Genomic DNA, 26,623 nt, shown 5'->3' with positions numbered 1-26,623 from the left:
TTTATTATTATTAAGTGAGAGGTGTGGAGGCAGAGAGATAAACTCCTGCATGCCCCTCCTCCCCTGACTGGGATCTACCCAGCAAGCCCCTTATAAGGTGTTGTTCTGCCCATCTGGGGCCACTGCTCAGCAACTGAGCTACTTCAGCACCTGATGTGAGGCCAGGGAGTCATCCTCAGTGCCCAGGGCCAGCTCACCTGAACCATTTGAGCCCTGGCTGCGGAGGGGAAGAGAGATAGAGAGAAAGAGAGAAGAGGGAGAAGTGGAGGAACAGATGGTGGCTTCTTCTGTGTGCCCTGACCAGGAATCGAACTTGGGATATCACATGCCAGGCTGATTCTCTACCACTGAGCCAACTGACCAGGGCTGATGATTAACTCTTAAAAACTGGTTGATAAACTCACATTTTAGGGTATTTTTATTAATGTGGTTTAATGGGGAAAGAGAGGTGATTGATCCCAGCATAAAGGATGAAAAATAATAGATGTTCACTTAAAAAAGTGGCCAAAGGAGTAGAGCAGAGGAGAAAACTCTAGATTTATTTTAAAGTATAAAATTTTATTTTTCTTGAGAATTGACATCTGCTAACAAATATTGTTCAGGACCCAGTAAAAGGAAGGTTCACTTAAGAAATTACGTGTGCGCCTGACCTGTGGTGGCGCAGTGGATAAAGTGTCGACCTGGAAATGCTGAGGTCGCCAGTTTGAAACCCTGGGCTTGCCTGGTCAAGGCACATATGGGAGTTGATGCTTCCAGCTCCTCCCCCTCTTCTCTCTCTCTCTCTCTCTCTCTCTCTCTTTCTCTGTCTCTCCCTCTCCTCTCTAAAATGAATAAATAAAATAAAAATTAAAAAAAAAGAAATTATGTGTGCCTCACACCCAGTCGGATGACTGCTGTCAAAAAAACAGAATCACACACATTGGTGAGGGTGTGGAGAAATTGTGTACTGCTGGTGGAAATGTAAAATTGTGCAGTTGTTACAGAAAATAGTTTAGTGGTTCTTCAAAAACTTAAAACTGGAACTACCACATGATCCAGCAATTTCACTTTTGGGTATAGACCCCCAAAGATTGAAAGCAGAGTCTTGAAGAGATTTGCACACCCATGTTCATAGCACATTGTTCACAAAGGCCAAAAGGCACAGCAACCCGTGTGTCCATCGATGGACAAATGGATAAACAAAACGTGGTCTATACTTATAATGGAATATTTTTCAGGCTTTTTAAAAAGGAAGGAAATTCTGACACAGGCTACAACTCAGATGAACCTTGAGGACATTATGCTAAGTGAGATAAGCCCATCACAACAGGGGAAATACTGTATGATTCTACTTACACAGCATCAGAATTAGAGACAGAAATGTGGGATGGTGGCCCTGGCCGGTTGGCTCAGTGGTAGAGCGTCGGCCTGGCATGCAGAAGTCCCGGATTCGATTCCCGGCCAGGGCACACAGGAGAAGCGCCCATCTGCTTCTCCACCCCACCCCCCCTTTCCTCTCTGTCTCTCTCTTCCCCTCCCGCAGCCAAGGCTCCATTGGAGCAAAGATGGCCTGGGTACTAGGGATGGCTCCTTGGCCTCTTCCCCAGGCGCTAGAGTGGCTCTGGTCGCAACAGAGCGATGCCCCGGAGGGGCAGAGCATTGCCCCCTGGTGGGCAGAGCGTCGCCCCCTGGTGGGCGTGCCGGGTGGATCCCGGTCGGGCGCATGCGGGAGTCTATCTGACTATCTCTCCCTGTTTCCAGCTTCAGAAAATTACCAAAAAAAAAAAAAAAAAAAAAAGAAATGTGGGATGGTGGTTGCTAGGGAGAGGAGGTTGAGGAGCTAGTTTGTAATGAATACAGAGTTACAGTTTTAGAAGATGAAAATTTCCAAAGAAGGATGGTGGTGCTGGTTATACAGCAATGTAAAAATATTTAATACTACTCAACTGTACACTTAAAATTTACCATTTTAACCAATTTTAAGTATTTTAGCACAATCTAAAAAGGAAATCCTGTGGTATATACTGATACTTCCTATAATCACTCTTTAAAAAGTGAATGTTGCCGTTAGGGAACTGGGGAGTGTCTGGAGGGGGCTTGTCTGGAGGGGGTGTGTCTGCTGGGGGCGTGTCTGGAGGGGGTATGTCTACTGGGATGTGTCTGCTGGGGGCGTGTCTGGCTGCCTGGAGCCAGCAGCCTGAGGAGTAGAGGCCTGGACACAATGGTCCTGCAGCCAGCTGGGGAGTGAGCTTCAGAGCTCCCAGTAAGGAGGGCTAGGAGGGGCCTGGGAAGGGCAGACATCAGAGGCAGAGGGCAGAAAGCCAATGACCCCCCTCACCCCTATACTGGGTACTTAAGTGTCTTTTTCACTTGCTGGTTCTCTGGAATAAACATTAATAGATATTTAAATTTTTATTTTGAAAATAACTTCTTTGTCTTTAAAATATATTCTAGTAAATACTATGGACACATGAAAATCTCTCTAGGCTGAAAAGCTGGTATCATTAGTATTCACTCCAGTGGGAGCGGGGATATACCCAGAAAGCCCGGGGCTCTCCTTATAACCCTTTCTAAGTAGGATTCACAGTACATTTTATGGCACTGCCTTGGAGCATTAGTCTTCCCGTGATTTTAGGTTTTCTCTCTCTTTGTTTTTTGGCTCTATGTAATCTACTGCAGATCTATTTTTGAATCCCTGTCAAAGCTTCATTCAAATCCCAACTCAGCATTACACAAATGTAGGAAGAGCAGGAATGTCTGACATTTATCCTACATGGACCGGGTATCAGGTACTTGATCTAGCCCTTGTCACATTTCATCCTCACCGAAGCCTTGACCCCATTTACAAAAAAAGAAATTGTGGTCAGTGAGGTTAAAACAACTTCCCCCCAAGGTCACTAGCCTCCATGCTGAGACTGAGTTTCAAACCCTGGCCATTTACTAGAGAGGAACACTTAGAGGAATGGGTCACCTCAGTGGCCACAAAGGGCACCTTCACAAATTCAAAGACCTAATAGAGATTTCACAGGCCACAGGCTATAACTATAATCCAATAAAGTTACAAAACCATAGAAAGACTTTCTTCAAAATAACTCATGGGGCAAAGTTCGCAGGAGTCCTAGTGATTCGAGCCTGTACCATTCAGCTGCCCTTTCAGCAGCGGCTGCAGGAAAGTGGCTGTCTCCCCACACACCCTGCAGTTTAGAATTAGGAAACTTTTACCTTTAAATCAGTCCAGTCTTCTTTTACCCTTTCTCTAATATTTAAAAACCAGCAATACGAACAAGTATATGCCAACAAATTGGAAAATCTGGAAGAAATGGATAACTTTCTAGAAATATACAATCTTCCAAAACTGAATGAAAAAGAATCAGAGAAAGACAACAGTGTGGGGGTTACAGGAGGGAGAAGGTGGTAAGGGAGGTGGAGGACGGTAGAGGGGAGGTAGGTCGTGATGGAAGAAGATTTGACTTGGGGCAAACACACAATGCAGTGTACAGATGATGTGTTACAGAATTGGGCACCTGAAACCTGTGTAATTTTTTAACCAGCGTCACCCCAACAACCTCAATAAAAATTAAAAAGAAAACAAAACAGATTACAACTAGTGAACTTAATGCAATTATCAAAAAAAATCCCAACAAAGAAAAGTTCTGGAATCAGTGGCTTCACAGGGAAATTTTACCAAACATTCAAAGAAGAACTAACACTTATCCTTCTCAAACTATTTCAAAAAATTTAAGAGGAGGAAAGACTCCCAAGCTTATTTTACAAGGCCAGCATTATCCTAATTCCAAAACCAGGTAAAAACACTACAAAGAAAGAAAACTATAGGCCAAAATCCCTGATGAACATAAGATTATAAAACCCTCAACAAAATACTAGCAAAGTGATCCAGCAGTACATTAAAAAAATCATACAGCATGATCGATTGGGATTTACTTCTGGGATGCAAGATTGGTACAATATTCACAAATCAGTAAATGTGATACACCCCATAAACAAAATAAAGGATAAAAACCACCTGATTATATCAATAGATGCAGAAAATCTAGCACCTATTTGTGATAAAAACTTTCAGCAAAGTAAGAATAGAGGGAACATACCTCAACGTAATAAAGACCATATATGATAAACCCACAGCCAACATCATACTCAACAGGCAAAAAAAGACGAGTGTTTCCTTTATGCTCTCAAGACAGGATTACCGCTATCACCACTCTTATTCAATATAGTACTGAAAGTCCTAGCCACAGCAGTCAGACAGAATGAAGAAAAAAGTCATCCAAATTGGAAAGGAAGAAGTAAAACTGCCATTATTTACAGATGACATGAACCCTAAAGATTCCACAAAAAAACTACCAGAACTGGTAAATGAATTCAATAAAGTAGCAGGAAACAAAATAAATATTTAGAAATCGGTTGCATTTTTTTACACCAATAATGAACTATAGGCTGTCCCGAGGTTACAAATGAGATAGGTTCCATAGGTTTGTTCTTAAGTTGAATTTGTATGTAAGTTGGAACAGGTGCATTTATCTATCACATGTGACTTAGATGTTTATCTTAACATAGCATTCATTTTTACCTTTCTGTGCATATAAATACTTAAACATTTTCAAATGCAACCTTAAACAATCTTGGTTAAAATAGAAGATGATGGACCTGTTGGAGAGGAGGGAACTGGTGTTAAGAGATTCTGCTGCTGCAGTCAGTTTCTTGAAGTAGGCATCAGGGAGGTTTATACACAGGTTTTCTTTTTCCCATCATAAATGGCCTTGTAACATCTCAGGCCTTTGGTAAATATACAGTAAGTTTTAGTGAACCTCTCTGTATAGGATCTTGCTCCTCTAATTTTGCCATTTCTGCTTCAACAAGCAGTTAACTCCTTTACAGAAAACTTTTTCAGTTCTGGAGTTTCTAGGTCCCTGTTTTCTTCATTAAATGCTATGTATCATCTGCTGCTCTAGTTCCAGGTCTTCATTGTTTAGTGCTTTCTCATGGGAGTTGAGTAACTCTATGATATCATTTTCACCAATGTCCAACTGCAGTTGATTACCAATATCCCTTATGGCACCTGGTTCATAAGTGTGAGTTGCACATAAGTCAGATATTTTTAACTCAGGGACTTACTGTATCAGAAAGGGAAACTAAGAAAACAGCCATATTCAAAATTGCTTCAAAAGAATAAAATACCTAGGAATAAATTGAACCAAGGATGTAAAAGAACTGTACTCAGAAAATTGTAAGTCACTGAAGAAAGAAATGGAAGAAGATACAAATCTTCTACAGAACATGGAACTGTATACCATGTTCATAGATAAGAAGAATTATCATTAAAATGTCCATACTACCCAAAGCAATCTATAGATTCAACACAATTCTTATCAAGATACCATGGTGTATTTCACAGAACTAGAATAAATATCTCCAAAATTTATATGGAACCACAAAAGACCCCAAATAGCAACAGCAATTTTGAGAAAGAAGAACAAAGTTGGAGGACTCACACTACCCGATATCAAACTCTTTTATAAAGCCATAATAACCAAAACAGCTTGATACTGGGCATAAAAACAGACATTGAAAAAAAAACAGACATTGAGATCAATGGAACAGAACAGAGAACCCAGAAATAAACCCATGCTCTGATAGTAATTTATTTTTAAGCTAGGGAGATGGTGAAGGGAGAGAGATGAGAAACATCAACTCAGAGTTGGAGCACTTAGTTGTTCATTGATTGCTTCTCATATGTGCCTTGATTGGGGGGGGGGGGCTCCAGCCGAGCCAGGACCCCTTGCTCAAGCCAAGCACCTTTGGGCTCAAGCCAGCAACCATGAGATCATGTCAGTTATCCCACAGTCAAGCTGGTGAGCCTGTACTCAAGCCAGATGAGCCCACGCCCAAGCCTGCAACCTTAAGTTTTCGAACCTGGGTCCTCAGCATCCCAGGTCAAAACTATTCATTGCACCATCATCATTCAGGCTATAGTCAATTAATATAGTGGTCCCTCATCTATCCTGGGTTAGGTTCTAGAACCCCTGCCATAGGCGAAAATCTTTGAAGCAGTGACCTTATATTTATTTTATTACTGTATTTGTATATATTTTAAGGCTTTATGAACCCTCCCCACACTTCTATAAACCTTTCCCAAACTCTTTTTATATTTTCAATTTTTTAGGCTAGAAAATGCTTATTTTACCGCAGAAATAATTAAAATAATAAATATATAAAAATACATACATACTGCAAAATCCTGTGATATAGTGAAAAATCCACAATACAAAATTAGATATACACAATTTAAAAATCCACAATACAGTGAGACTGCAAAAAATGAACCACAGTATGGCGAGGGATGACTATTTGACAAAGGAGGTAAAAACATACAATGAGATAAAGACAGTCTCTTCAATAAATGGTGTTGGGAAAATTGGACAGATAATGTGGGGAAAAAAAGAAACTAAACTACATTCTTACACCATACATGAGGATAAACTCAAAATGGAATAAAGATTTAAATATTAGATTCAAAACCATAAAACTCATGGAAGAAAACATAGGCAATGAAATCTCAGACATTTCTCATAGGAGTCTTTTTTTGATATTTCTTCTCAAACAAGGAAAACAAAAGAAAAAATAAACATCTGGGGCTACAGCAAACTAAAAGTTTTTGCACAGCAAAGAAAACTCAGCAAAATGAAAAGACAACCCATTGAATGGGGAAAATATCTTTGCCGGTACATCTGATAAGGGATTAATATTCAAAATTTATAGAGGACTTATAATACCAAAAAATTAAACAATTCAATTAAAAAATGGGCAAAGGACCTGAATGAACATTTCTCTAAAGAGGACATCCAGAGGGCCAATAGACATGAAAAGATACTCAACATCACTAATCCTCAGTGAAATGCAAATTAAAAGCACAGTGAGATATCCCCTGACACCTGTCAGAATGGTTATCATCAATAAATCCATAAACAACAAGTGTTGACGAGGGTGTGGAGAAGAAGGAACTCTCCTACTCTGCTGGTGGAAATGCACGTTGGTACAGCCACTGTGAAAAGCAGTGGGAGTTACTTCAAAAAAAATTTTTTTAATAATTTTATTTTTAATGGGGTGACATCAATAAATCAGGATACATATATTCAAAGATAACAAGTCCAGGTTATCTTGTCGTTCACTTATGTTGCATACCCATCACCCAAAGTCAGATTGTCCTCCCTCACCTTCTATCTAGTTTTCTTTGTGCCCCTCCCCCTCCCCCTTTCCCTCTCCCTCTCCTCCTCCCCCTGTAACCACCACACTCTTATCAATGTCTCTTAGTTTCACTTTTATGTTCCACCTACGTATGGAATAATGCAGTTCCTGGTTTTTCTGATTTACTTATTTCACTTCGTATCATGTTATCAAGATCCCACCATTTTGCTGTAAATGATCCGATGTCATCATTTCTTATGGCTGAGTAGTATTCCATAGTGTATATGTGCCACATCTTCTTTATCCAGTCATCTATTGATGGACTTTTTGGTTGTTTCCATGTCCTGGCCATTGTGAACAATGCTGCAATGAACATGGGGCTGCATGTGTCTTTACGTATCAATGTTTCTGAGTTTTTGGGGTATATACCCAGTGGAGGGATTGCTGCGTCATAAGGTAATTCTATTTTCAGTTTTTTGAGGAACCACCATACTTTCTTCCATAATGGTTGTACTACTTTACATTCCCACCAACAGTGTATGAGGGTTCCTTTTTCTCCACAGCCTCTCCAACATTTGCTATTACCTGTCTTGTTAATAATAGCTAATCTAACAGGTGTGAGGTGGTATCGCATTGCAGTTTTGATTTGCATTTCTCTAATAACTAAAGAAGATGAGCCCGACCTGTGGTGGTGCAGTGTCACTTGTCTGAAACCCTAGGTTTGCCCAGTCAAGACACATAGAAGCAACTACTATGAGTTGATGCTTCCCACTCCTACCCACCCTTCTCTCTCTCTCTCTCTCTCTCTCTCTCTCTCTTTCTCTCTCTCTCCTCTCCCTAAAATCAATAAATAAAATCTTTTTAAAAAATTAAAAATGGAACTGCCTTATGACCAGGGGTTTATCTGAAGAAACCTGAAACATTAATTCGAAAGAAAATTTGTATTCCTATGTTCATTGCAGTATTATTTACAATAGTAAGACTTAGAAGAAGTAGCCTGAGTGCCCATCAGTAGCTGAGTGGATAAAAAAAGCTGTGCTACACAGCTGGAATACTACTAAGCCATAAGAAAGAAGGAGATCTTACCATTTGTGACAGCAAGGATGGACTGGAGAGCATTATGCTAAGTGAAATAAGCCAGTCAGAGAAAGACAAGTGCCATATGATTTCACTCTTATATGGAATCTCATGAACAAAATAAACTAACAAAATAGAGACAGATTCATAGATAAGAGAGCAGGCTGACAGCTGTTGAGGGTGGCTTGGAAGGGATAGAGGGATTGAGCAAAAAATAGTTTTAAAAAAGGAAATCATGGACACAGACAACAGCATGGTGAATGCTGGGGGGGGAGAGGGTGTGGGGGTAAACGGTGATGGACGGAGACTTGGCTTGAGGCAGTAAACACACAGAACAGTGTACGTGATGTGTTGTAGAACTGTCCACCTGAAACTTGTATAATTTTTTTAACTGGTGTCACCCCAGTAAATTTAATAAAAGGACAAAAATGGGAAAAATACCCAAAAAGGTGCTTCCCAGATCATACCTGGAGAATCGGGGGCTCCAACCGTTGTTTCTCATTTAGTATTTTCACTTTCCCGCTTATCAAAATGAAGTTGAAACTCAGTTCTTGTTTATCAGCATCTACCTTACCCTGGGGATTCCTTTTTTTAGCTATGCTACAAAATTCTGCCCCCGAGGAATGCTACCAGGCAGGAGAGGGTAGCAGGTGAAGCCTGGGCTTGGTGATAAGACACTTCTAGTGGGTTTGGATCTCAGCTCAGGCCCTTTGTATGATAGTTTTGTGGGTTTGGACAGGCAGTCCCCTGAATTACAAAAGACAGATTTTGTAGGTTTGAAAATGGTTTAAGTATTTAGATGCACAGAAAGGTAAAAATAAATACTAAGACAAAAATCTCTCTAAGTTGCATTTACTAGGTAAACAAATGTACCTGCTCCAACTTACAAATTCAACTTCAGAAGAAACCTGTGGAACCTCTTGTTCATAACCTAGGGACAGCCTGTGTTTAACATCTCTTCGCCCGGTTTCCCCAGTTGTTAAATGTCTCTGTAGGTAATTCTGTTTCAGAGGTGTGCTGTGACCAGTTGGTGAGCAGGTACTGAGTGAGTGTTCGTGTCCCACACTATAGCCACATGCTCCTCACCCACTTCGGCGGCATCTGTGCTGGCTATGGGAAGAGGTGTGTTGAGCCTAGCACTGTGTTCATTTCCTCTTTTACATGTAGTGTATCTTTGTACCTTCGGGAAGTAGTAAGAATGACTCTTGTCACAGCTTAATGAACTTCCTCAGAATAGGGACAGCCGCTAGATTCCATATTGTATTCTACTTACAGCTGAAGTGAATTAGTTGTGATTAGTGACACTGCTTGTGAAAAGCCACCAATGGGTATTCTGTTGCCCAACAGGATGCCACAGATTCCTGCCAATCCCTAGTAGATTCTTTGGCATCTGACAAGTCTTTTATCTACAACACAACTTGAAACTTTAATAAAGAATGTATAAGGTAGCCTGATCAGGCAGACGCTGAGGACCCAGGTTCAAAACTCTGAGGTTGCTGGCTTGAGCGTGGGATCATAGACATGACCCTATGGTCACTGGCTTGAAGCCCAAGGTCGCTTGCTTGAGCCCAAGGTCACTAGCTTGAGCCCAAACTCACTGGCTTGAGCCCAAGGTTGCTAGCTTGAGCAAGGGGTCACTGGCTTGGCTGGAACACCCGCCCCCCAGTCAAGGCACATATGAGAAAGCAATTAATGAACAACTAAAGTGATGCTTCTCATCTCTCTACCCTCCTGTCTGTCTGTTCCTGTTTGTCTCTTTCTCTCTCATATGCGAGTGCTTAAAAAAAAAGTATAAAGTGTTTTAGTTGTTTCTGAGACTGCTTCTTTGAGGTAGGTCTCCTTAATGCAGATGTACTATTTTTAACTGTTTGCAAATATGCACCAAGAGAGGAAACATTGTAATGCATGAGGGAAAACATAGGGCTTCTTGACTGGCCTTGGCATCATTATTCCCACATTAGTTTCCTGCAGCAATGTGCTACAAGTCTGTCTCCAAGGAGGTGCTCCTTGTGCCCAGGGCCTGAGTCACAAAAAACCAGACACCTAGTCAGTCTTGCTCACCAAGGAATCCTACCTAGTGCCTTGGAAGACTGTGCTCTCTCTCTCTCTCTCTCTCTCTCTCTCTCTCTCTCTCTCTCTCTTTCTCTCTGTGTGTGTGTGTGTGTAAAGTGCTTAGTAAATCCCAACTAAATGAAGGAAGGAGGCTAGTCCAAGCCCCACCTTAAATTTATAAAGTGTGCTGTAGTGGACAGAGGGTTCTCATCCTTGTTTCCCTCCTGTGCTGGGTGGTGTGCTCAGAGCTGTCTCACAAGCTCCTGTGAAAGAGCAGGCAGTGGGCTAAGGCAGGACTCTGTTACACTCAGTTCCACCTTCTGAAATACTGCACTGTCACACTTATCCTGGGCACCTTGCGAGGCTAAGCGGTGATTGTTACTCCCATTGTGCAGAATAAGCTGGAGTCCGAGGTGGACATACAGATGTCTGAGCTAAGCTTTGAGTCCCAGATTTGCCATTATGACCAAGTGGTTCAACTTGATCCCCAAGGCCTCTTGGGAAATATCGGTGACCATTTGGTATTGTAGGAACACAGGATATCATGAGGAGTATGTCACCCAGCCATAACCCACTAGATACAGTTAACAGTATCATTTTTAGACAGAAAGCAGGGTTCTAAAAACAGTTTCCCAAGGTCTCAGGGGTCAAATCTGCACTCTTGCCCAACATGCAGTTCCCTCCAGAATGGGTCTCCAGCCTGCCTTTCCAGCCACTGTTGGCAAAGAGAAGAAAGATTAGGTGTTGGCAGGAATATAGGCTGATGGCTTGGGGTGAGGGGAGGGCACTTCACATTGAAATGGCTTGAAAAAAGAGAACATCCAGAAATCCATATCCTGTTTATACTTTTTATTTTAAATTATTCTCTGGAGTCCTGCGTTCTTCATTCTTCTGCTTAGCAGTGTGTTACCTCCCTGGTTCTTGCTGATCCCTTTTTGGCCTGCAGTGCCCTCCTTTGACTGTGTCCCGTCTTTCAAGACTGAAATCCGTTTCCTTTCCTTGTCCCTTTCCCCTAAGGCCACCTCTCTGTCCCCTCCATTCATCTGGTGGTTGTCCAGCATCACCTCCCTTCAGAGCACCTTCATTTGCTCCCTTCCACATAGACTAGACACCTTTCCCATGTCCTCAGGGTCGCTGAGGGTGGCAGCCCTGGCATGAAACAGCAGGAGCAATGAGCGCAACTCTCCACAGCCACGACTCTGCTTCTGAAAGAGCTGACCGTGTTCCTGGTCGACTAAGGAGGGTGTGGTTCCAACTCAGTCTCCCGTGCAAAGCTCCTTTGGTGAAGGTTTTTGGAAAATATGGGATCGGGTATTCGTTGAGTTTCAGAAGCAGAGATGTTCAAGGGTTGGCTGACCTTCAGCTGTATATGCTGATTACTCCAATGAGATTGCTATCGATTGGCTGACAATCAAAAGCACTCAGGTTGTTGTTTGGTGACTTTATCAGGGACAGATATCGTAGTTTATTGCTGGCCTTCTGTAATACTGGACTGAAGCACTTTCTGATAGGCCAACTTCTTGGAGTAAGTTGGTTGTTGATTGGCTGTCCCCTGAAGCTTTTATATTGATGGGAAGCTGTCATAAATCAATTAGAATTGGTTTAAAACCCATGCTGTGACTAAGGAAGTACCAGTCCTTTTGTTGGTACATAGGAACTTTCTGTTTTCACCTGTCATAGTATCGTAGATTTCCTGGGTTGGAATAAGTCCATCAGAACACAGACCATGCAGTAGGCCTTCACCCAACCAACCACCCCCAGAAGTGAGCACACAAACACAGATTTGGGAGTCAACAGACCTAGGCTTAAATCCTGACCCTGTCATTTAGCAAGTCACTTCATCTCTGTGATCTTTTGCATCCTGAAGGATAACAGCTCCCTCCCTGCAAGGGCAGTCCCAGACGTTCATTCAGTGAGTTCATGCATGTCAGGTGCCCACCATGCACTCAACATTTACCTTAGTAAACTCAACCTTTGAGTTTTGATCACAGTCCATAGGTCTGGTGACCAGGAATGCAGCCTGGGGACGCCATTTGGTGACTCTGTTCCATCTTTGTGGTTTTTCCCTTCTCAGGCTTGTCAGAAACACAAGCTGTAAATAGCTGATGCTCAGCCCTCCCTCCTAGAGACTCTGATGTAGCTGACCTCTGCGAGGCCTCAGGCACTGGTGTTGTTTGAACTCACGTGTTATGTTCAGTGTTCATTGAAGTACACTGTGCCTGGCCAGCTCCTCACCTAAAGCCATGCAGAAAATTAATAAGTTGCTTTGATCATTAAAAAACAAACAAACCATCTTTATGACTTTAAAAATCTATTCTGACAGAAAGGTCAGTTAGGATAAAGAGGCATGTGGTATGGACTTGAGATTTTCTGAAAGTAGATTACAAAACTGTCTACCTTTAGGAAATGAGCTTTGTGTAAACTCTGCCCTATTGGTCATTGTATACACTATACAAAAGCTTTATTAAACATTGCCTCCTTCCCAAAAGGTTCATTATCTCAATTTTGATTAATTTATGGAAGTGAACATGCATTCTTTATAAATTTTTATAGCATCAAGTAGAAAGTGTCATGTTATTTAAAAATTATATTCATGCCTTTGTGGCATCTGTGTGCATAGGCTACCTCTGTAATCCTGGAGTCATCCCTATAAAATCATGAGAACTCCTTTTTGTCAGACAGGAAGTGGGTTTTAGTCAGTGGTCTTTATATTTTTCCTTTTTTTCTAGTTTTGAGGAAACTTCTAGTCAGTTGAAGGACTGAATACAGAATTTTCTCGCTGAAAAAATCCTGGCCTATATTCTACCTAAGAGCATGTAGCTGCTAGAGTAAGTGACAGTTGTATTCATTTTAGTCATTCAGATGTGACTTTGCCACTTAATACTTCCAAAACTGATGTCTCTAGATATATAATATGCTATATTTATTTATTTATGTTAATAAACTTTTTATTTTGGACTAGTTGTATATTACAGGTCACCCTTTATATTGTACATGTTGTGGGTCTTGACAAATGTATATTGACATATCCCCACTATTAAAGTACCATGCAGCCTGACCAGGTGGTGGCGCAGTGGATAGAGCGTCGACTAGGATGCAGAGGACCCAGGTTTGAAACCCTGAGGTCACCAGCTTGAGCATGGGATCATAGACGTGACCCCATGGTCACTGGCTTGAGCCCAAAGGTCACTGGCTTGAAGCCCAAGGTCCCTGGCTTGATCCCAAGGTCTCTGGCTTGAGCAAGGGATCACTTGCTCTGCTGTTGCTACCCTGTCAAAGCACATGTGAGAAAGCAATCAGTGAACAACTAAGGTGCTGCAACAAAGAATTGATGCTTCTCATCTCTCTCCCTTCCTGTCTGTCTCTATCTGTCCCTCCCTCTGTCACAAAAAAATAATAATAATAATAATAAAGTACCACACAGAGCAGTCTCACTGACCTAAAGGTTATTTGTGTCCTTCCAGTTCATCCTTTCCTCCCTCATGTCCATGGAAATCAGAGGTCTTTTTACTGTCTCCATAGTTTTGCCTTTTCCAGAACATCTACTGTTCGAATTGTTAAAGAAAAAATATTGTCACTTATTAAAAGACAATAGGGCACACTTGCAGGGGCTGCAGCATGGGAGTTTGGCAGCGGGGAGAGAGGCCGGGCTCAACTCTAAACACAGGAAGGCAAAGTAGGAGTTTACTGTAGGAACAGATAGGGGTGGATGACTGGAGAAGTCCTAAAAGGAAACTTTAAAGGGGGTGTTCTGGCTAGGTTGACCTCACAGGAGGTCAAGGTGATCTTCACCTGGGTGAGGGTGGAGGATTCTGGGATAAACCACCTGAGCATGATTCTAATTAAAATTGAGCAATGCAGAGTCTGGTATAGAAGTACGAAAGTTGAGGCCTCATCGGGGGACAGGATTCAGAGGAGCCTGACTTAAGTGGTGAAAGAGAGCCTTTGTGAGAATCAGACAACATACGGCCTTTTCAGTTGGGTTTCTTTCCCTTAGGAACATGCATTGAAGGTTTCTCCATGGGTTTTCATGGCTTGAAAGCTCATTTCGTTTTATCACTAATATTCCATTATCTGGATATGCCACAGTTTATTTATCTGTTCATCTCCTGAAGGACATCTACATTGTTCCCAAATTTTGGCAATGATGAATGAAGCTTCTATAAACATCCGTGTGCAGGTTTCAAGAATAATTTTATATTTATAGAAATATCACAAAAGTAGCACAAAACATTCCTATATATTTTTAACTCAGTTTCCCCTAGTATAAACCGTGGCACCTTTGTCAAAACTAAGAGAGTGACATTGGTACCTTCCCATTAACTAGACTTTTTTGCGTTTGACTGGTGTTTCACTAATTTTTTTTTCTATTTGAGGATTCACTGTAGGATACCACATTGGAAGCCTGGTAGGTGCCTTTTGAGGAGAGAGTGTTCATCTTTTTAGTTTGTATTTTAAATGTTAACATTGTAACATTGTGCTAGTTGTTGGTTGTTGTTTTTTTAATCTCTGTAATTTTAATTTATAGGAAGAGTTTTGGGTGTGTTTTTTTATTATTATTAAATACGTTCATGAAATTCAGCATATAGTAAGAAAGTGGATGTAAACATACCAGCTCTAAGGACCTGGTGTTGCTTAATTGGACGAACATATTCATGGTGAACACATTCATGATATTATTGTTGCTTAGAATTTTTTGAAAGTTTGTTTTTGTATTTGGCAGAGCATGAAGAATTCCCAGTGCACAAAATTAAGATTTGTTTTAAAAGGCTGCAGTTTTTAAACAAAAAACTTATTGAAAGAAGGTCATGTTAAGGTTGAGTATTTCAGGACCCAGGAGAAAACCAGTTGCCAAGCTGTAATAAAAGCTGTCAATTGCATAATATTTCAAGTTGATGCAAAGGATGAAATGTTTGGTTGGTTCTTTAATGAGCATCTCCAAATGTTTTGCTGGCAGGAGGACTCCATGAAAGATGACAGAAGAAGTTATTGTGATAGCGAAGTGGGACTACACTGCCCAACAGGACCAGGAGCTGGACATTAAGAAGAACGAACGCCTATGGCTGCTTGATGACTCTAAGACATGGTGGCGGGTTAGGAACGCTGCCAATAGGACGGGCTACGTGCCATCCAACTACGTGGAGAGAAAGAACAGTCTGAAGAAGGGCTCTCTGGTGAAGAACCTGAAGGACACACTAGGTGAGTGTTTGTGGCACTGGGACCCAGGTTAGAGCTGAGCTACTTTCTGTTATGAAGAGTGAGGAAGCCTGGTAGGTGCCTTTTGAGGAGAGAGTGTTCATCTTTTTAGTTTGTATTTTAAATGTTAACATTGTAACATTGTGCTAGTTGTTGGTTGTTGTTTTTTTAATCTCTGTAAATTAAGAGACCGAGATGGAGAAATGTTGTGTTTGTCATTTCGTAGAGATTAGAGTTTGGAACCTTGTGCACATTGACACTTCTATGTGTTTCCAGTGCCTGCACGTGTTTCTCTCTCCTGGCGTCAGCATTCAAGAAGGTTCTGTGGTGGAGTCACCACTTCCAAAAATACCAACAGCTCTGCCTGTGACATTCCGTTTGATCTTCTCTCTTACAAAATCCTGTCCATTTAGCCTCTAATGCACAGAGAAGGAAATAGTGAGAAGCACTTTGAACCTGGATGAATTTCATACCACAGCCCTCGACAGTGTAACTGAGCGAGCACCAGTGTGATGTTGGAGGCTGTCTAAAGCCACTCCGGTGGGGGCTTCTGGGGGCTCAGCTCTGCTGGCGCGTCCAGCTTCCTTCCCACGTGCCTGTCTCTTCTCCAGTGTCGGGAGTTAATGGTGGCCAGCCTTGCCTTTGTATTTGTATGCATATCAGACTCACAGCAGTTACTGCTTCATGAGAAGATAACTTTAAGGGCCTTTTGAAAGAATAACGGAACTGCCCTGCCATTTAAAAATTTATTGCCTCCTTAGATGAGTATCATGTGGTTGTATATGAGGCTGCTGGTTATCACTTAAGAGTTTGCTATTGAGATAAGTCAATATTATCACCTATGTTATATTTACTTAAGTTTCTTCTTTTTATTTCTGACAAAAGGATTTTTTTTCATTTAGGAGAGAAGATGGGGAAACTAAAAAGAAAATTATACACCAAATGTAGTAGGTGTTGCAAAATATTTGTCTGTCATTCTTGAAATCTTGAGAAGTCTACTAACTCTTCAAAATAGTTGGGTAGTATTTTCGTGTGATTTTCATGTTATGTCCATGATTTGGAGAGGGAAGTGAAACACAGCCCTGTGTATGAATCACTCACCAGCTCTACAAGATTCTGAGCCTAATGTACAAATTCCATTTTTCATGAGCGGTCTGATCCTTTTTCCACTACACTCCATCCCTTTATCTTTGTTTTCCAAGCAAGTCACTATAAAGAAACATTGTCGAATGCTTATAACTCTTACTTAACTGTGGTAAAGAAATGTGGGTAAGATGAATAGATAAATACCTTAAGCCTGACCTGTGGTGGCGCAGTGGATAAAGCGTCGACCTGGAAATGCTGAGGTCGCCGGTTCGAAACCCTGGGCTTGCCTGGTCAAGGCACATATGGGAGTTGATGCTTTCCAGCTCCTCCCCCCTCCTCTCTCTCTCCCTCTCTGTTTCTCTCTCTCCTTCTCTCTCTCCTCTCTAAAAATGAATAAATAAAATTAAAAAAAAAAAGATTTAGATAAATACCTTAAGTGCCTAAGCTGAATTATTTTTTTCCAATTTTAGCTTTTCACATACCAGAGTGCTTTTCTTCCTTTTTTTTTTAGCTACTAAACACTGTTGACTTGTTTTGTTTCTTATCCATTTTTAAAAATATATTTGTGAGATTCTAGTAAAGAATGAAATGCCCAGAAACTGATTGAAATACTGGGAAGCAAAATAAGGTAAAACAAACACTCTGAATTATCTGAAAATTCCCTGAATACCTTGTCGTTTTTTCCTTCAGTTTTAGCAGGAGAGAAGACAAAGCCTCAGATTGAAACTGTTGTCCATATCTTTCCTGCTTAGTTTTTTACGAGCTCTGATCAGAGCTGTGACCAGTTAGTTCAGTATGCTAGTGTGCCAGGGGCCTCCGTGCAGAGGGTGCAGAGGAAACCAGCTTAGCCAGCACCCTTGTGCTGGGTGCTCGCCGCCACGCCCCGCCCCTGACAGATGGCCACCCAGCGCTGCTGGAACCCTTCTGCTTCTAAGGCAACCAGTTCCATTTTTGGAAAACACAAATTGTTAGAAAGCTCTTCCTTAAATAGAGTCCAAGTTTGCTTTTCTTTCCCTCTCCCCTGGGCTCCCATGTCCTAGGAGCTGCACTGAGTGCCTGATGCTCTTGTAGGGTGACAGCTGTCCTCCCAGCTTCAGTCTCCATTCAGGCACACACTGCCTTGGATGCTTGGTACTGAGTATTGGGTGTTGAAAAAATACAGATACAATTATACTTCTAACATCCATTTCTGTTAGGAGCAGTTGCTGTTCACAGTCTGAAGGTCGGTACTTCTATCACCGTAGAACACTGCCCCCTTTGTTGTGTGTCTTTCTGATTTGGTGTATCTGTCATGCTGTCCCACAGCCCTGCTTTTCCTGGACAAAGAGAGACTGTGTTACCTCAGCACGAGGTTTTCATTGCCTTCTTGAGTAGTATCAAAGAGAAGAGAGGTGCCCTGCCAGAATCACAGTGGTGGAGAGACTTCTTATATCTCCACGGCCAGACTTGACATGGCATCATTGTCAAGAAGGAACGTGAAGACTTTCTGCAGCCTCTCAAGGGTCTCTGTTGCTAAAAAAAAAATGGAGCTAAAGTGTTCATGGCTTTCCGTCTATGTTACTGTCACCAGTGTGCCTTCTGAATTACAGTATGATTTTAGATCAATTATGCAGTCAGCAGAACTGATCTCCACTGTGCATTAGAAGGAGTGAAAGCAAATCAGAAACTACAGTGCATATGTTAAGCTTCTAGTAGCTACTTATGGTGTCATCCACATTTGTAATTTGTATTGCTCTAGAAATCTACCTAACTCCTAAATACATGGTAAGATTTCCCTGGCAAATGTCTGGTTTGGAAAAATGTGCCAGGACTCCCCAGGAAAGTCATAAGTGTTATAAATGTGTGTTTGTATCTCTAATTGCTTGTAGATAACTCTATCAAGTAATCTCCTGCTTCCTTATACTCACTTGGTATGTTAATTTACTGATTTTGATGGTTGTGTTCTGGTTCTGGAGGATAATGCCCTTGTTTGTGAAGTAAATTAAATTAATTGCATATAATAATTGGTTAGAGTGACTTCGATGAAAAGATCTATCTGTTAGGAAAGGATGGCCATTCTTTCTTTCTCTTTAATAACTTATAATTGAATAAAACAATATGTACTCTTATTTACCCATGGGCTAAACACTTATATATACTGGATCTCCTCTCATATTCAACTTATGATCATGAACAAGAGAAGTTCTGCATAGACAACAAGGCGCAGTTGTTAGGAGCCCTTTCTGCTGGCTGAGCCCAGCTGATGCCCTGAAGGACTTCAGCTGCACAGCCCTGCAGCTTAGCTGGAAGACCATTCCTGGGCTACAATCTGGCCTTGACATTGCAGCCTGACTTATAAAATCAGAATGGTTAGATGTTTTAAAGCATTGTGCTAAATCTTTAGCTGTGGAGAAGCTGCTCCCAGAGTGGTGTTTTTCAAAGATTTGTTGCCACTTTATATAACAGCTAGAACCCACCCAAAGCCCTAAAGGTTAACTCTTCTCATGGCTAAGTCCAGGTGCCGACTTCTTTACATGAAATGATACAGTTTCATCTATAATCTCTGTTCCAAGGCACCATGCCCATTGCTAACCACTTCGAGCATCTAGAGCTAAAAGTGATGTGCCTCAGGGTTTGCTCCTTGAGCATTTGTCCCAGTGTGACCATCCCTAAGGTAGTTAGAAACCTGGAGTCATTGGAATCCCACCTCTGTGATTCCAACCAGACCTGGGGGCAGAGTGGAGCTGCCCTAGGGATTCCACAATGCCAGCTAACTGTAAAATAGCTCTGACACTGGTTTGAGCTAATGCTTTTGGATGAGGGGTGGGGGTTCCTATGAATGAAATTTACAGCCTTCTTAAAGGCATAGCCATGCTAGGGTTGACTTTAGAGTGGCTAAGTGACTTGCCCAAGAACACACTACTAGTCATAGATTTGAGACAGAGATGGGACTTCAACTCAAATTTGAGAGTTCTTTTGTTTTATTTTGTTTTTACTATACCAAGTTAAATATCAAGATTTAATAGATGGGCATTTGCTAGGAATCTGTGGCAGAGACAGGCACTTAGAATGTTAGAGGAAATTGTAGTGATAACAAGTTTTTGTATTTTAGAGCTAAAATACTTAGCAAAACTTGAGTGGGGTCCCAGACATAACTGGTAATTATGTATCAATGTTAATTTCCAGATGATGGTTGTATTGTAGTTCTGGAGAATAATGTCCTTGTTTGTGAAAATACACACAAAATGTTCAGGTGATGGAACCTCCTGTTGGCAGCTTATTCTCAAATGGCTCAGGGAAAATAATGTTCTTGTGCTGTTCTCATAACTTTTCTGTACATTAAAACAGATGGACAGACACATGAGTGGTTTGAAGACCACCTTAGGATATGAAGTTGGCACATAGCAGAGGGAAAGTAACTGGGGCTTCCGAGCTCTGTCCATGTGTTTATTAGATTTGGCATAACCCTTTCCGAGACCAGAGGGTGTCACTGAGAACCTGTTGAGATTGCACCTGAAACAGGAGAGTGATGCACCAGGCGTAAACATGTCCAACTGATTCTACATCGGAACGGTTTCCCCCAATTCTTGGCTCAGAACTTTTTCTAATCATCCAGTAGGTTCCATCCATATCACCAGCTTCCATGTGAGGAAGTGCCTGCTTCTTGTCAGGTCAGCCCAGACAGCTTTGAGCCAGTTCAAGACATGCTTTTTCGTTGTCACAGAGATAGGGAGAGTGATCATCCGACACGGTCTTCCGGGCTTACGGGCTCTGTGGTTGTGCAGGATGTGGGGGTTTCATTCAGACACTGCAGGATTGTGGATCTACTGTGACTATAAATATCCTTAGCAGACCTGAATCTGGGCAGGGTATTCGTTATGAATGAAATGTGGGTAACAAAACCATAGCCTGTGACTATGGGAACCAATGAGTTTCAGCTGTCCCTTGGCAATTCCTTGTAAGCCACTTCATTCCCTGCTGAGCGACCTTTGCAAGCAATAACCGAAGGCTTTAAAATAGAGGTGCACACATTATGTGGGGATCAGCACAGTGTAACAGGGTATGTTTGGATCAGAAGTGGGAGCCTGGCCAGACTTTATTTCATCTGGTGGGATATAGAGACAACACAAGGTTTAGTGCCTGGCTTTCTGAAGCTTGTCTGGGAAATGGCACAGGCACAAGCAAGCAGTCCTCACTTGAACAGTGGCACTGTTCCTGCCGGTCCCACTGGAACTGGTGCTGTATTGTGCAGGTCAGGCCTCTCTCCTGTCCTTTCAGAAGCAGCATAGTATGGTGAGGTGGGGGACCTATGTTCAAATGCAGGCTTTGCCATGTACTAACGGAGCGGCTATGGGCAAGCTGCTGAAAGCCAAGCTTCAACTGCATCATTTATCATGTAGGGTAAATGATTACTTGTCTCATGGAATGGGTGAGAATTGAATGTCGTCATTCATGAAAGAAAGACTACTTGGGGGGCTGAGTTGAGACTTGTGAGAGGAGGTGCGGCTTTCACCGAGGGAGGAATAACGCAAGCGAAGAAAGACGCTGGATGTCATGGGCCTGTTGAAGGACACAGAGCCAGCTGATGGAGGTAGATGAAAATGTTGGGGAGTCCTGAGTGGTTGGGGCGCACCACACTGGGAATGCCCTGACCTTTGATAATGGCATTTGGAAAGGGAACTCTCCCGCACAGGTGTCCCACATGGTGACAAAGGAGAGGACCTTCAGGGTGTCTGGTAGGTTTTCTGATTGTGGTCTTGCAGAAGGCTTGGAGGGAGCCAGTTGATCAGCAGGAGGCTCATAGCAACTCAGGCTGATGCTGCAAGTCCTGAGCTCAGCAGTGGGAATGAGGGTGACGGATCAGAGGGACTTTGAAGGAAGAGCCCAGGCTGTGTGTTGACTGGCTGTGGAATGAGTGACGCCATGGTTTGAGCTTGAGTGAATGACCAACACAATGAGTAAGAGAATTAGGGAAGTGGGAAGAGAAACTGGACCCTGAGGACAGACCCATTTGAGTTTGAGGTGATGGGCAGGGCAGTTGGTGAAAATGTTCATGACTCTCAAGTTTAGGACAGAAAATTTAGATTTTTGTTATAATGTACTTCCTATTTTTAAGTGAATTTTAGTGTTTGGACTTGTATGGGAGTAATTTTCTGTGGGGCTTGCAGCAGCAGAGACCTCACCTCTCTGAAGCAGCTGTGATGAAGCAGCCGAGGCTCCTGTCTCTGTGCTGTCCTGAGGGGCCCTGGTCTTCTGTCCACTTCCGAGGGCTGTCACCATAACCCTCTCCTGGCGGAAGGCCTACAGAGTCCACAGGCTTCCCAGCCAGCAGTCCCCGCGAAGCATGGCGCCCCACACCCCAGATCCAAACAAAGGCTAATGAAACAGAAAAAGTCAAATCAAAGCCTCAAAACTGATTTTCTTTGGATTTTCCCAGAGTGAACAGTATTAATGATTTTTCTTTGAGTGCCCGATTTGTGTCAGATACTGTTCCGGGAGTCAGTGCACATTTTTGTTTAATCTTCACAATAACCCTAAAGGGAACATAATCATTTTTCATGTAAAAAAAGTAATTGAAACTCAGAAGTTAAATAACACACAGTAAGTGATGGGCTTGAAATTCAAACCAGGTCTGCTTGACTTCAATCTCTGTTGTAGTTGATGGCTTCAGGAACTGGGGACTCAGATTGGGGGGTGGGGATGACCCCTGCTTGGCATTGATGTTGGCAAACTCAGTCACTCCCAGGCTTCCATGCACATAGCTGCTTATGTTTCCATCCTTTCTGTGGCCCCTCAAATTCTAGGGGACCAGCTCCTTCCATGAGTATTGTTTGCTCCCTGGCCCCATGGGAGTCCCTTAATAACTTTACCTGGTTTCTTCATGTGGAGGTGAGCAAGAGCCATTAGTTAAAATAACTCCGAAGCTGACATCTCGGGAACGTAGCTCCTTTTTCGTAAATTGATGTTCACTGTGGGACAGCAAACACGTACTGCAGGCTGCTGTGTGCACTCTATTTCAGGCACCTTTGTCACTCAAGCTTTCTCTGTAAGACACAGGCTTTTGCACACAGCTATTCCTCAAAATGCCTGGGTTTTTATTCATTTTAGACAGGTATACCTATAAAAAATTGAGGAGAATAAAAAAAGAAAAAACCAAATCATTTATGATCTTATCATCCAGAAATATTCCCTGTGTCTAAACATTTGTGTCTGTTTATTCAAAATCGCACTAATGCAATGTGGAAGCAACTTCTTGCTGTTATCAGTACTAGCTGTCCCAGGGCATTTAGTGAGGAAAATATCAAGCTCGTTCTACAGGTGCCGGACCTTGACACAAGCTGGAAATGCGATTTAGTGAGCAAGCTTGCATGCACCTCCTGGCTCATCAGAGGCTCGCATGTTTTGTGTATTTTATAAACCATGTAAGAGGAGATGCTGATTCTTTAGGGTTCATCTGACTTAGATGTGGTTTGTCTTCCTGGGTTGAATGTTCTTCAAGAACAGAAAAGTACTGTTAATCATCCTGCATGTTAATCATCCTTAAACAAACTTCCTAAACTGAGTCACTCTCTTAGCAACGTTCATCATTTCAAAAAAGAATACAAAGCCAGACCATTCTTCATGAAAAGTTTGTATGGAACACGTGAGAAGATTAAGAGACAGCAATTTGATTCATTGATGGATTGATTTTTTTTTTTTTTTGCCTAACAAATATGTGAAAAGGGCCTTGACAGTGTCTGACCCTTATTAGGGTGTTCTTATAACTGTAAATTAAAAAGACAATTTTACTTTGAACTAAAGAAAGGTATGTGGCTATTAATCATAGTTCGTACCACATTGCAGCTCTGTAGGTTGACACATTTAAAAGCAAAGCTTCAGCCCTGGCCGGTTGGCTCAGCAGTAGAGCGTCGGCCTAGCGTGCGAGGACCCGGGTTCGATTCCCGGCCAGGGCACACAGGAGAAGCGCCCATTTGCTTCTCCACCCCTCCTCCGCACTTTCCTCTCTGTCTCTCTCTTCCCCTCCCGCAGCCAAGGCTCCATTGGAGCAAAGATGGCCCGTGCGCTGGGGATGGCTCTGTGGCCTCTGCCTCAGGCGCTAGAGTGGCTCTGGTTGCAACATGGCGACGCCCAGGATGGGCAGAGCATCTCCCCCTGGTGGGCGTGCCGGGTGGATCCCGGTCGGGCGCATGCGGGAGTCTGTCTGACTGTCTCTCCCTGTTGCCAGCTTCAGAAAAATGAAAAAAAAAAAAAAAAAAAAGCTTCATGACTTGCTCACAATTTGATTTTAAACTTTAACTTCGACAATTTATCATCTCTTCACCACATTAAGAGAGGGACTCTGTGGGTCCTGGAGTTGCATTTAACACATCAGGTTTACCTTATTATTCTCTGTCATATAATCTACCATTATATGAACATGGATTACATGTTGGGTCTCATAATTCTTTAGAATTCTGACTGGGGAGATTGTTCACAGGAAAAATGACATGCCAAATATATTGCCCACATATTATAGAAACCTTTATAGTAATTGTGGTGGTGCCAGCCACCTAAAATAGACTTGATTTGTTTTTGTACATCACAAGCTTCCAAATGTTTAGAAACCAAAACTGTAAAACAACTGACAACAGCTTAGAGGAGGATAACTAGAAAACAGAGTCAGATTGTCAAAAAGGACACTCATGGGAGAGAATCCAGGGAGCCTGGGAAAGGATGAGGGTCTGTCTGCCCGTAGATGAAAGGAAGCGGTGTGCAGTTTCTGTGGTGCATGAAACCAAATTGCTCTGTTCCCTGGGCCACACGGTACCCCCTCGTGTCCTGTAGAAGGACAAGAACATCAGATCAAGTATTTCCCAGCAATTGGTATGTCATTTGCTTGTTACTAAAATGCTCGTACTTCCATTTTCTAAAAAGCACAGAAAACACCATCTCCTGATGAAGGAGTTACACAGGCGGAGCCTTCAATTTTAGAATAGGGAAACATGAATTCAAAATGTCTAGTAACCAAAGTAAAATCTTCTTACCAATGTCATTGCTGACTGCGTTTCCCCAGGTGGCGTGCTCTATTTTTTAAGCTCGATCCATATGTCTTGAATATTCCTTTTCTCTATTACATTTTCATGTCTGTCCCCTAGGGATAGGCCTGGAGGGCCAAGGGGATGTTTGTTTACTGGCATGTGCTGTAATGCTCCCTGCTGAGCCCCAGAACTCCATCAGGCCAGCACTGCACCTCCTGGTATTCTCCCCTCCGACCCCCATGCCTGGTGCTTACCCGGTGCTCACCCCTGCTCTTCCGACAGTAGGGCAGGTAGGCACCTACATGTCTCCTACCTGATCCATGATAGGCCAGGTCCAATCGGTGGACTAGCGGGGCAGGCCAGGTATTTCTCTGCATGTCAGCATGCATTTACTCCCTTACTCTTTTGTCTAGAAGTTTGTCCCTGTGATCAGACCCTTAGCTGCCAGTGCTTTCTCTTTAAATCCCGTCACTGCCCTTGCTGCTTCTGAGAATGCCCCAGATGGTTCCTTCTGGTTTTCACAGCCTGGGAAGTCACCTGAGGCAGCTCTTTGTAATATTTTAAGGAGGTGGCCACCCTTTTTTCTTGTTGAAGCAGGCCATCCTGTGGTGGCTGTTGGCCGGGCATCTCACTTGATTTTGTGTTTTTGGTTTTTTAAGAAGTAAAGCAGATGATGGCCTAAGTTGGAAATTTTACAAGTGGGTGTTTAGAAGTAGAGCATGGTTTCATAATGAAACTGTAGCTGTTCTTATTCTACAAATTTAGATTGACTCAATCTAAAATGCTTAATCTAATGTGCTAAGGAAAACCATGTGACAAAGGGTCCCTTGGTCTCCTGTGGTTCTTCTATGGTTGCTTTCATAGCCTTGTATGGACAGTTAAGTGACGCTCACTTGATAGTTTGGGCTATATGTAGAATTTTAGAATACTGGGAAGGGCCCTGCAGATAACCTGATCCAAAGGTTTTCTCTGAAAATTGGGCAAATTGAGTGACTTGTCCAAGGTTGCAAGGATTTTTCACAGCATAACCAGGAGTAGGCCTCTCAGTCCCAGGTGGGGTGCTGTCCACAAAGCCAGCTTATTAACAACCAGGAGCTGGAGGCAGAAGCCCAGTTACCTCCAAGACCTCCTCCTGGAGCAAAGGAAGGGAACACACCTATGACCCCTGTAGGGTGTGCATCTCAGTAACACTGTTTGCCTGTGAAAGCAGTGTGTGATCTCCAAGCCTTTCTGCCTACTCTGACTTGGAAAACGGGGCTTTTTTAATTCCCCCTGTGAGGCCCATTTTGCGTTATTGAACATCCTCTCTGTGCCTTTCCATAGGGATCCTCATGCCTTAACCCAAAGAGCAGAAGTGAGGTGAGACCTGCCCCTAGGAACCTTTTAGGGAAAAACAGATGTGTGTGCATCTCTGTTGAAAAATCACCACCTGTTCTTGTCTCCTGCCTTTGCCCTCAAGGGGCAAGGAAGACAACTAGATGATATACTAAAGGCAATAAATACAACAGCTATCACTTAGGTTTATGCTGTATACTAGACATTATGCTAAGTGTGATCCTCAGTTATTGGACACTCATACCAGCCCCATAAAGTGCCACCAATAGCCTAATATTGCAAATGAAGAAACTGAGAAATGGAAGTATTCGACAGCTGCCAAGGTCTAATGCTAGTAGGTGCAGAAGCTGAGCATGGAGTGCGGTCTAAGAAAGTGGGCTGGCGTCTGGATCAGCTGTCTTTGCTAACCACTTGCCACCTGCATGAATAGGCTGTTCCTTTGCTCGTTCTCATTTGTTTATCACGTTTCATTCTACTTAGGTATGGTCTTGGAAAGATGCATGTGTGCTGAACTTTTGCCAGTGGGTTGACACATTCAGTAATGTTGCAGAATGTCGTATCCTTGCCACATCTCATGCACTTTTTACATATTCAAAAATGCTTGTGCTGATATATCGGGTACATGTGTTGACAGGTACTAAATATGTATTGTTAATTAAAAATTTTAATTAAAATTTCTAAAAATTATTTTTATTGGC

The 26,623-nt window shown here is 42.4% G+C and overlaps 1 protein-coding gene across 3 annotated transcripts in view; it reads left to right on the top strand.

Moving 5' to 3' along the window:
• NCK2 (NCK adaptor protein 2) overlaps positions 1 to 26,623 on the top strand; it is a 168,305-nt gene that overhangs the window by 95,744 nt on the left and 45,938 nt on the right. For all 3 annotated transcript variants that reach the window (XM_066267859.1, XM_066267857.1, XM_066267858.1), the window contains one exon: positions 15,269 to 15,510. In XM_066267859.1, coding sequence (XP_066123956.1) covers positions 15,285 to 15,510 — 226 coding nt within the window. In that variant the 5' untranslated portion in view covers positions 15,269 to 15,284. The remainder of the gene's footprint in view (positions 1 to 15,268; positions 15,511 to 26,623) is intronic.

Source organism: Saccopteryx bilineata, chromosome 3 (assembly GCF_036850765.1).
Source record: "Saccopteryx bilineata isolate mSacBil1 chromosome 3, mSacBil1_pri_phased_curated, whole genome shotgun sequence".
Classification (NCBI taxonomy): domain Eukaryota; kingdom Metazoa; phylum Chordata; class Mammalia; order Chiroptera; family Emballonuridae; genus Saccopteryx; species Saccopteryx bilineata.
Note: the sequence above shows the minus strand (reverse complement) of the source record. Positions and strands in the feature narration are given on the sequence as shown.